Source organism: Octodon degus, unplaced genomic scaffold, assembly GCF_000260255.1.
Source record: "Octodon degus isolate 3935 unplaced genomic scaffold, OctDeg1.0 scaffold00034, whole genome shotgun sequence".
Taxonomy (NCBI): domain Eukaryota; kingdom Metazoa; phylum Chordata; class Mammalia; order Rodentia; family Octodontidae; genus Octodon; species Octodon degus.
Window position 1 is genome coordinate 15,567,197 of NW_004524610.1, and position 11,048 is coordinate 15,578,244.

Here is an 11,048-nt window from a genome sequence, read left to right on the forward strand (position 1 = left end):
AGACAGAGAGACAGAGAGACAGAGAGACAGAGAGACAGAGAGAGATTCTTGCTGGGTACAAGAATGGGAAATGAATATTGGGAAATACTCTTGGCAGCTTCCTAAATCTCTGAATAGAACACTCAATACTTAGAAGACTTGGAAAATCTTAAAACAAGAAAGAAAATCTGGAAAAGCAAGATTGAAATACTTCAAAAGCATTCAGGATTTGTTATTCATTCTATGTTAGAGTTTCTAAAATATACAAGTGCTGCTACAGTTTATCTTTATTATGGTTTGTGTCTGGTAGTCCCCCCACAGCCTCATGCAGTCATGGGCTGGACTTCTAGATTTTGTGATTAATTCATGATCCAGTGCTGGGATTATGGGTGGGAGCGTTGCTAGGTGGGACTATGAGTGTGAGTGCTACACCTGGATTGGGGCAGATAACCTGAATACAACAGCAGGGAGACTTGCTCTCTGTTGCCCTTGTTTGCCCCTGCTCCTGCCCTTGTTGCTCTTGCTGTTTTGCTGTTTCTGTCACCATGAACTGCTGCCTTTTGCCATGTGCTGCTCTGCCTTGGAGCCAGCTGGGGATGGACTGAAACCTCCACAAACTGTGAGCTAAATAAACCTTGCTTTCTTTAATTCTGGGTGTCAAGTGTTTTGTCCCAGCCATGAAAGAAGAGTAACAAAGACAATCTCACTGTGTAAAAAATTATATGAAATATTTATTTAAGGAAACAAATCTAAATTCAGTGTCAGTTTAGAATTCAGATATTTAAAATGTAATATAAATTTCAATGTAATGCTATCACACATATGTGGATGATAGAATTAATATATAAAGTAAAGTACCCTTGTCAAACATAAAAACGGACTTTCCAAAGCTCTATAATATCTCCCATTGTCAGTCTAAATCGATTACTTAATTATTTACTGAAATCATATCCAGTCCTTGGCTGTAGTTGTATATAATGAGCAAAATGATTTCTTCATTTTCATAATGCTTAAGATTCTGACAAAGAAACAAACCTGACACAAGTGTGTGGAAATGGGCATCTCTGAACTCACATTCTCATAAGCACTACAGAGGAGGAAGAAAATGCTTGTGTCAGACCAAACGAATGACCAAGAAGGTGAAGAAGGAGTTCCCAAAATTGGGTTAAACAAAATGCTTCAAATTTGTAGAACTTAAAGTACTGTGATTGAAATTTAACAGAGGGACAAAGGAAAACCCATACCCTCATGTTTGCTGTTGTTAACACAGTGTGCTGAGCCCAGTGCTGAAGTGGGATACAGTTGGAGACTATGCCCAATGATTCTTTAGTGCTTCCCCTGTCGCTGGTAAGAACATCTTCAGTAACTGGTTTTGCAACAGATCACAGCAAGATTAGACAGCAGCCCTCTTGCAGCAGTTTCTGATTCTGATGCACTGTGATAGGATTTATGGGTAAACTCGTATTCTTGCATCAGCTACAGTTGTTGGAGTCATTTCTTCAAATGCTTTAGTTTGCAGGAGTGTCTAAAGACACTTGTGCAAAGTGAGTCCACTAACTATACTTTTTCCCCCGAGGCTGAGTTCATGAAAGATTGCTCATGTGATTAGGATGCCCTGTGCTCCAGGCAGTGACCAGCCTTAGAACAGTTAATGAGACAAAGTATTGTCCCTTATCTCTGGATTGGGAGCCAAACTGAGACTGACAGCTGAGGTGCCGATGTAAAGAAAGACCAGTGGACATTCATCACATTCAGTCACCTTGAATCAAACTCAAGCAAGTCTCTAAGATAATGAATACGTGAGTTAGTTCTTGCCTCATTCACTAACTACATAGAACTCATTTCTGCTTGAAAAATTTTACTTTGAGATATAATAAGCTGAATCGTGACAGGTCAGGATTCAAAGCTTCCAGGCACCTTGCCCCAAACACTCTCCCTCTTGGTTTCCCGGCACCCTGCCCCCCAGTCTATCCCCCTTGGCCCCATGCAGAGCCAAACCCAAAACCACAGAACAGCTCCACCTGACTTTGTCCTGGGCAAGCTGTTATGGGTTCTTAACATAGAAACTAGACCAGCATCCAAAATTAAAATTTAAATATGAGCCTTTTATTACCAGGCCTGGGACTGCTTTACCACACTCACGTAGGAGAGGACAAACGGCCAGGAGCCTTAGAAGTACAGAGGTTTTAAAGGTAAAAACTGCATCCTGTTTGACAAACAAATTTGTCATTTAGCATAGAACAGTACCTTTAGGGACACCATGACCATTACTCAGCATAATTTTTTTTTTTTTTTTCTGGGAGCATTGTTTTTTGGAAACTCTCAGTCTATTGATGATTTATCAATGGTACACCAAACCTCCTTGCAGTCTTACAAGGAAGCAGGTTCACAGAAAGTTGAGCAAAGTAATTTTTCACACTTTGTTTTACATTAACTCATCACATTACTTTCACATTAACTTTTTTTTTTTTTTTTTTTTTTGTGGAACCGGGGATTGAACTCAGGCCCTTGTGCTTGCCAGGGAGGTACTTATTCCACTGAGCTATCTCCCTGGCAGCAGCCATCTCCCTGGCCCCAGTTAGCTCTTTATACAACCAACTACAAAACTCTCCTTTGTTAACATTAAAAGTCCCACGTAGACCAGGTAGCCCTGCCAAAATTAGCTCTCCCCCAGCTATTCCAGCCCATGATCACCCTCCTTATCAGATCCTATAAAGTCTCCTTTTCCCCCTTTATTCCCTACTGTCTTGGTCTGCTAGACAGCCAGCCTGCTTCATACCCCCAATAAATCTTCTACTTGCATCAGAATGCCTGGTCTGGTTGATTGCGTGGGTTCATACCTAAAAAATTGCTTATAAAATACATATTAGGTGATCAATAACGTGAAATTTTGTTTTCGCTAATCTTATAAATATTCTGTAGCAAATTTATTTTTATCTTCTTGTTGCTTCTCAGACACAGTTCATACTCTCCAGTCACAAGGAGAGTTGAGAATTTCTATTTTGTGCAACGTCGATTTCCAGCTTCAATCCTTAGGGGTGAAAACCCATACCCTCCTCACTACTTCCAGTAGCCAGAAATAGGCTTAGAAGTCTTGGCTTCAGGAAAGGGGAATCTGTGCTTCTTTCTTTCATTTTATACCCTCTTTTTTTTTCTGTTTCTAGTCCATAGAGTGAAGAGGTAGAAGGAAAAGGGGAAAGTAACTTCAAACTAAATTTGGTCTGCATGTAGCCCCCACTTGGTGGAACTGTCCTTCCAGAACTGAGGGTGGACATCAAGCCAGAATTGAGGACAGTACTGTGCAGCCATTTCGGTAGCAGCATCCACCCTCTAGTTCCATAAGGTCTTTGACTGGTCTGACTTTTTTTTTTTCCTCCTCCTCCCCAACTTGTGTGTGATGTCACACATACTGTAGGAGTACTACCATTAATGGGGAGCCTGCAGGATGGGCCAAGTATTGCCTTCTTTCTTTTCTAGGCCACAGGAGATTCGTGTACCTTTGGCATCTGAATCATTGGGAGTGTATCTTTTGCCCACTGACAATGTACTCTCCTTCTACAATGCTCTCCAATATTCCCTTTTGTCTGCTTAAAATGAGTACAGGTGTAGTATTCTGTAAGGAGGCTCCCTTAAGGACTGAACATGGAGTCACACATAAGGCACTACCCTGTGGCCAATTTTACACCAGATGCAACAGCCTGTGTTGCTTTGCCTGATGAGATTTTAGTTAGAAGTGTAAAGGGAATTAGCTAGCAGAGGGACTCTGCTATCTAGGGTCTGCACAGTAGGCAGGCTTCCCACCAAGCAGATAAACACACCACACAACACACATAGAAAATAGCTAAAGAAGAAAGAGCTACTCTTTCCAACAGAACTACAGAAAACTTCCAAGTTCCAGAAATAACAAAATATATTAACAGCAATGGAGCACAAGGATTTTTCTGAGATTAGACAGATCTAAGGTTTCAAATACAAAGTATCTATCAGAGCACAGAGGAGGTATAGAAAACTAATCTTAAAATAATTCCAAGAACAAGAGCCAAAGGTGTGTTGCTTAAGCAGAGTTTATTTTCTCCCTGTAATTACACTTGTTCCTGAAAGTTTAGAGAGAAAGGATTTAACATTGTGAGAGACTTTTTGACAGAATTCAAAGTCTAGTTATAATTAATATTATAATTCAAGTAGTCTACAGTCCTGATACAGAAAGCATAATTGTAGCTGTGGGATCATTTGCCTACATCTGCCTGAATTTGGGCAACATCCCAGGGCCAGAAGCAGAAAGCAGAATGATAAATACTCAGAAGTTCTCTAAAATTACAAGCCAGAGCACACACGTGTGAGATCCTGCTGTTGGAAGTACAGTAGGTTACATTTTCCTCACCGGAAGTTCATGAAAGAGTCCTAAGCAGTGACTGCAGGTCATGCATGTCATCAAAACAGAGTGCAATGAGAGAGAAGCGAGCCCACTGCCAGCCCCTGCAACCCGCCAGCACCCTGTCCAGGGTTTTGGGTAGTCACCTCCAGAGAGATGCAGTGAGAGGCACCAGGTGGGGTCCTCAGCTTCTAAATCCCAACCCCTGATTCTCTCCTCCTCTTATTCTCCCCCATCATGTGTTTACCTCTTCGTGTCACCTTCTTGCTGTTGCTGGTGCAAACCTGCACATGCAAAGCACAACTTCTCCATAATTTCCATAGACATGGCTATTTTACGTCAATATTTTTTTAAATCATCAGTTGTATTCTTGAAATCTTGTTTTTGCATAAACACCAATCTGGAACCAATCTCTCAGGCATGTTACTTTATAGTGAGAAAATCTGGGTTAAAAATGTAGTTTTACAAATCTTCTTGAAAAAAGTAATGTGATTATACCAGGAAAACATATATAAAATAGTATTGACATACTGTATACATGTGTATGTTTGGTTTTTCTATTAATTTTATTTGGAAAGAGTTTTTCTTACTAAAACCACTAGAACAAAAATAAATGATGGTATTCAAGCTAGAAACAAAAGAAATGAATAAATGCCTGTGCATCTAGGCTGCATTTAATTATGTGTAAACCATATAAAAAATAAAGTTTCTCAAAACAGTAAAACCTGAAATATTACAGTACAAGAAACAGTTCAAAACAATCATTGAATAATAGATGAAATCTTGTGCTAATAATAAATAATATTGATGTGACTAAATAAAGATGAAGGAAAATAGTAGGAGCTTTTTTGTATGCACTCCTTCCCCAAAGACAGGATGCTCTGGTTTTTAAAATTTAGTACCTGGATGACGTCTATATATAACATTGTTTCTCTTACATGATAAAGCCAATAATTTTAATAAAGAGCCAAATATAGATAGATAATAGGAAATAGGGAGGGGGTATTTTTTGAAAGGAAAGGGGGCCGGGGAAATAGCTCAGTAGAATAAGTACTTGCCTGGAAAGTGCAGAGTTCTGATTTCAATCCTCAGTACCAAAAAAAAAAAAAAAAAAAAAAAAAAAAAGGAAAGGAAAGGGAAAGAAGATGTGCTGGGAGGAAGGGAGGGAGCAGATGAGGCTAAAGCACAGAAGGAAGGTGTGGTATGTGCCTGAGTCAGCTTCTCAGGAGGAATGTGACCACCACGGACTGCAAACATGTCCCAGTAAACATAAAAATTAGTAAAATAGGAAAATAAATGGATAAATAGATCTAAGAGAGACTAATCTAGAATGGAACTCAGCAGCTCATTTGTCCTATTTATACAGCAAAGGGCCCCTAACCTGAGTATTAAGAATGATTCATTTCTAGTTACCTGATGTATGTAGTGTGTCATGAATTACATAATTCACCTGTTTTTGAGGTGTGGTATTGAAATGCATTTTTTCACCTAAGTTATTATCTTGGCATTATATAATTTATCTCACTATTGTTTCTCCCTATGAAAAATATTTAAATTTACATTTTCATCTATATCTTTGAAAAGTTCTATAAATGACAAGAACAGTTCAAAAGCTAGAAAATAAACTAATTCGGAGGTGTGGTTAAGCTGTAAGAATCATATGGTACCTAAATAGGTATATATTAAGTTGTAAAGTTTTAAACTTCATAAACTATTTTTAAAAGAGTGCAGAACTTATAACCAAAAAAACCTCACTGAACATGTGAATATTTTATTTGAGACATCAGTTTTCTCTTTTTTGTAAACAATGGAATTGATATTATTAATAAATACATTCCTTACTAATGAATCCTGACCTGACTTAGTTTTAGCTCTACCAATCTGACACCAGCACTGCAAACAGGCTCTTGGGCTCCTCTGAAGAGAGCTATCACCTGCTTTTTCTTTAATTTACATTAAGGGAATGCTACAATGGAGAAGATATGTATCCAGCAAGTAAATTTATCTAGACTAATAAAAGACAATAATCAGAATTTAAAATATTCTTCAGTAAGCTTTATATCTCTTTTCTGTTAAATATTCTCATGGGTATAATAAGGGAAGGGCTATTAATCTGATGTTTAAGAAACATTATACCATGACAATATATGTTCACCCATATTTATAGCAGCACAATTTATCACAGCTAAGTCTTGCAAACAACTCAAGTGCAGATCAGTTGAGGAATGGATAAAAAAGATGTGGTATTTTTATACAATGGAGTATATCTCAGCTATAAAGAAAGATAAACTTGAGTCTTTTATAGGCAAATGGATGAAACTACAGGCTTTACTCACAAGTGAAATCAATCAGACCCACATGTGTAAACATCACATTGTCTCCCTAGTGTAATAACCTGAAAGAGTAAATAAATATTGAAAGGTGCAATAGATATAGTAAAAGAGAAAGAAAGTGAGCAAAAGGAATAAATAATTGGGATGAGGAAAAGGAGAAAATAAAGGTAAAAAATGGAAAGGGAAATATATCTTGTATGTACATACAAAGACAGCTAAAATGATTGTACTACTAATTTCTATTAGGTTTTTGAATAGACCACTTAATGTTTAAAATTTTTACTTTGGCCAATTTTACATACTTATATCTGGTAATCTGAGTAGCTATACTGAAGACAGCAATGTGCAGTATAACAAGCACGATGGTTGTTACATTGTTGAATCCCTATCATATTTGTCTTTTGAAATTGTGTATCATTTCTAATGTCTGATCTATTATTTCTCTATTCTCTTTAAAATAAAAATTAAAAAATGAAAATAAAAAATAAAAATACAGAAGAATGAGAAGTGTAATTTAAAATATCTATAACTCCCTCACTCAAACATAGCTATTATTTAAATTGTGGCACTTTTTTTAGTATTTTGAAATGTATATGCTACATATACTGTTTCTGTAAAAATGTTTTCATTCTGTGAACATTTGTTTTGTAACCTCATTCAGTTACAAGACATATTTTCACATTAAATTAAATGGCATTCTAAAACCTGGTTAACAAAAACAACAAAAGACTCACAGAGATCTCAGTAACCCGAGATTAGAGAAATAAATGGAGGAGTTGGCCACAAGTGATATTGCTCTCATTAAATTTGGGATTTAATTTTATGTTTACCAAAAACACATTGCACTTGAGTGTAATCTGAGTTTGACTAGGATCGACAAGAAACCATATTAAATTATTTTACCTTAAGATTCAAAATATGGGTGACAATGTCTTTTCCCCATAGTTTGATTACTGTGAAACTCTTTTCAACTGACCCATCAAAAAACCAAAACAAAACAAACAAAAAAACCTATTGAAACAACTTCATTGCTGAGGAATTCTGTATGAAGACCTGTCCTGTAACAATTAATTTGATGGCTTTTCGAAACCAAGGATAAAAGAAAGCATAGATCAAGGGATTCAGCGCCGAGTTGTAATAAGCGATCCACACTAGTATTTCATACACATACGTGGGTGTGATGAATCCCAGGAAGGCATCAATGATGGAATCGATGTAGTAAGGCAACCATGAGATCAGAAAAGCTATCACTGCGACCCCCAGGGTCGTTGCTGCTTTCCTCTCCCTCCTGGCCACCCTGTCCTTGTAGCTGTCTGAGGATTTTGCAGTCCTATTACTCAGACTTTCAATTTTTCTAGCTTGCTGCTTGGCTATCAGGAAAATCTTGGTGTAAACTGTTATCATCACAAGTGCAGGGATGAAAAATAATAGAAAGCCAATCAAGACCCAGCTTTGATTCACTGCAATCTGACAGCCCCCCACACAGGAGAGGGCACTCACTAGGTCCTCCAGCCCAGCTTCATTCACTCCTGTGTAAAGAAGAGAAAAGCTGAAGATGACAGCAAACAGCCAGGAGAAAGCTATGCACTTGCCAGCCACAGAGACAGTGAACCGGGTGGGATAGACCAGCGGGTCCGTGACAGCGACGTATCTATCAATGGAGATAAAGCTCAAGTGGAAGATAGAGCAGTAACAGAAAGAGCCATCGAAAGAAGAGTGGAACTTACAGTAGCTGTCCCCAAAGTACCAGCAGCTCTCCACAGACCTGACCATGCTGAAGGGCATCACCATCGTCCCCATCAAGAAGTCAGAGCAGGCCAGAGAGGCGATCAGCAAGTTGGCTGGGGAGTGGAGCTGCTTGAAGTGGAGGATGGAAGTCATCACCAGCAGGTTTCCCAAGACAGCCAGCGCAGCGCCAGAGCCAAAGAGCAGGTAGAGCAGCAGGCGGGGGCCCGGGGAGTAGGGAGCTTTGACGCAGGATCCGTTCACATTTTCGTAGCAGAGCTGGACAGTGGCAGGAGGGGTCAGGTCACCACAGATATTTCTCTGGGCACTGGATGATGAAGTCATCTTGAGTGCTCAAGTGCCTAATTCTAATCTTCAAAAACGCTCAGAAAAGAAAAAAATATTGAATTATTGCACTTAAGTTAACTTTTTCCTTTTTGTTTACCTCATTCCAATTCTTACAAACTGATCAATATCTTTTGGTAAAATTATTCCCTTCATAATACACAGGTAACTGATTTTCATTATTGCATAAAATGCTGTTTATTTCTGTTTTAAAATTTCTCTTTCTTAACTATTCTTCTAAGCAACATATGTCTTCAGAAGGAATTCTCTTCTGATGCATGTGAGTGCCACCTTTATTAGGATTCTTTTCCCAATTACACAAAGCCGGGGTAATGTTCTCAACACTCTTTTCCCTCAGGAAATTAGCTTAATGATCCAAATATCTTATGCTGTTAAGGTGGAGCCCCATAGCAAGCTGAGGCAAATGAGACATTTTATATATCTATTGTGCTTATGGCAAAAACATATGTGTGCCTTTCTAGTTTGTGGTGCCATTTGGTCCTTTCAAAGAATTGCAACAGAATTAATACATGTCCAGACAATCCTCTGTTGAGAATTTTTTGTTCTGATTATTAAGCATCATCTTTTTCATGTTTGTGAGAAATACTTCTTAATCATTCTCATGCTGTCATTACAACTTCCTCAGATAAGCTCTTTTTTATTTCATTTCATTTCATTTCATTTTATTTTATTTTTTTTGTGTGTGTGTGTGTGTGTGTGTGTGTGTGTGTGTCCAGCTCAGCCCACCAGGGGGCGGGGCTGACTGGCATGTGGTGCTGGGGGATTGAACCTTGGTCCCTGTGCTTTGCTAAGCTTGTTCTAAGTAGGTGCTTTAGACCACTTAGCCATCTCACCAGCCCCTAAGCTCTTAATTTATTTTGTGATTGATATGTGTTTTTAAAATTTTATTTATTCAGTGTCTTTTGTGATATACAGTTGTTTCCCAAACATATGGAACCTTGATCCTTTTTATTTCCCTCGTCCTCTCTCCCTGTCTTCCCCTTTGCCTGATCCCCTTCCTATTCTTTCAGAGAACAAACTTTTAGACTCACTGATCCGTTTATTGTCTTCCTAGTATAAATTTCAGTAACTTTCATTTAGATCTTTCTGATTTCTTTTCTTGCATTAATTTCTGATTTGTACTTTTCTTGTCTTTCTGGGATCTTATGATGATCATGAATGTATTTATTTTAGGGCCCTCTCTTTATGTGTGCTTTTACATCTCTAACCTTCCCTCTGAGAACTGCTTTCATTATGTACCATGGGCATTGATATGTCATGTTTCTACTGTCATTTGAGCCTGGAGACTTTTTATTTCATTTTGAGTTCTCCTGTGACCCACTGACTTTTCAATGATATAGTATTTAATATCCACATGTGTGGTGCATATTTTCTGTGGCTTCTTTTGCTTTATAGTTTTAGCTTCATTCCACTGTGATCCAATCAATGAATGTGATTATTTCAATTCTTTTGCACCTATTTAAGCATGCTCCATGGGGGAAGATATGATCTATTTGGAAAAAGTTTCCATACATTGTTGATTAAATTTGTATTCTGTTCTTATTAGATAAAATACTCTACAGACATCTGCTAAGTCTTTGTTCAGTGGTGTGGTTTAACTCTGATGTTTCTTGTTGACATTTTTTTCTGGTTGACTTAATTGAGGGTAGTATTTAGGGCACTGGATATCAGTATTTAATCTGTTCTATTAAGTCTGAAAATTCTGGTTTTATGAAATTAGGTGCAATGACATAGAGAGAATAGATATTTATAATTGCTATCTCTTCCTACTTAATTGTTGCCTTTACCACTTATAAAGTGGTAATATTTGTCTATTCTGATCAGTTTTAGCTTGAAGTTTTCTGTTTCTGAAATAAAATGGCTAGTTATGTTTGCTCTGGGGCTCTATCTCAATAGAGTATCATTTCCCAGGCTTTTATTTTTAGTCTATCTAGTTCTCATGGGGTATTCTCTGGTAAGTAATACTTGTTGATTTTGTTTTAATCCAGTCTGCCAGCCTGTATCTTTTAATTGGTGCATCGAGACAGTTGATGCTAAGAATTATTATTGGAAGTTGTATTTTGAATTCTATCATTATATTATTTTTCCAGTAATTATTCTTTCTGTTTGCTTCTTTTGTTTAACCACTGTCATGGGTGCATGTGTCTTCTCTTTTGGATTCTTTGCTTTTGGTGCCAGGCCGGTCTCTGTGTAGCATTCCGTGAAGTATTTTTTTTTTTTTTGCAACACAGTTATTCTTTTTTTCCCATAATTTTATTTATTTATTTATTTTT

At 37.7% G+C, this 11,048-nt stretch overlaps 2 protein-coding genes across 2 annotated transcripts in view; one reads left to right on the top strand and one right to left on the bottom strand.

Annotated features, from left to right (window-relative positions):
- Positions 1-11,048, top strand: part of LOC101585165 (trace amine-associated receptor 7b-like) — a 148,509-nt gene that overhangs the window by 82,824 nt on the left and 54,637 nt on the right. The gene's annotated exons all lie outside the window — the stretch shown is intronic.
- On the bottom strand, positions 7,696-8,754 carry LOC101584385 (trace amine-associated receptor 7a-like). The gene has a single exon (XM_004630318.1). The coding sequence runs from the start codon at positions 8,752-8,754 to the stop codon at positions 7,696-7,698; it is 1,059 nt and encodes a 352-aa protein (XP_004630375.1).

Bases quoted from the DNA above. Each gene is read 5' to 3' on its own strand.
- LOC101584385 (XM_004630318.1), bottom strand. From the start codon at position 8,754: ATGACTTCATCATCCAGTGCCCAGAGAAATATCTGTGGTGACCTGACC.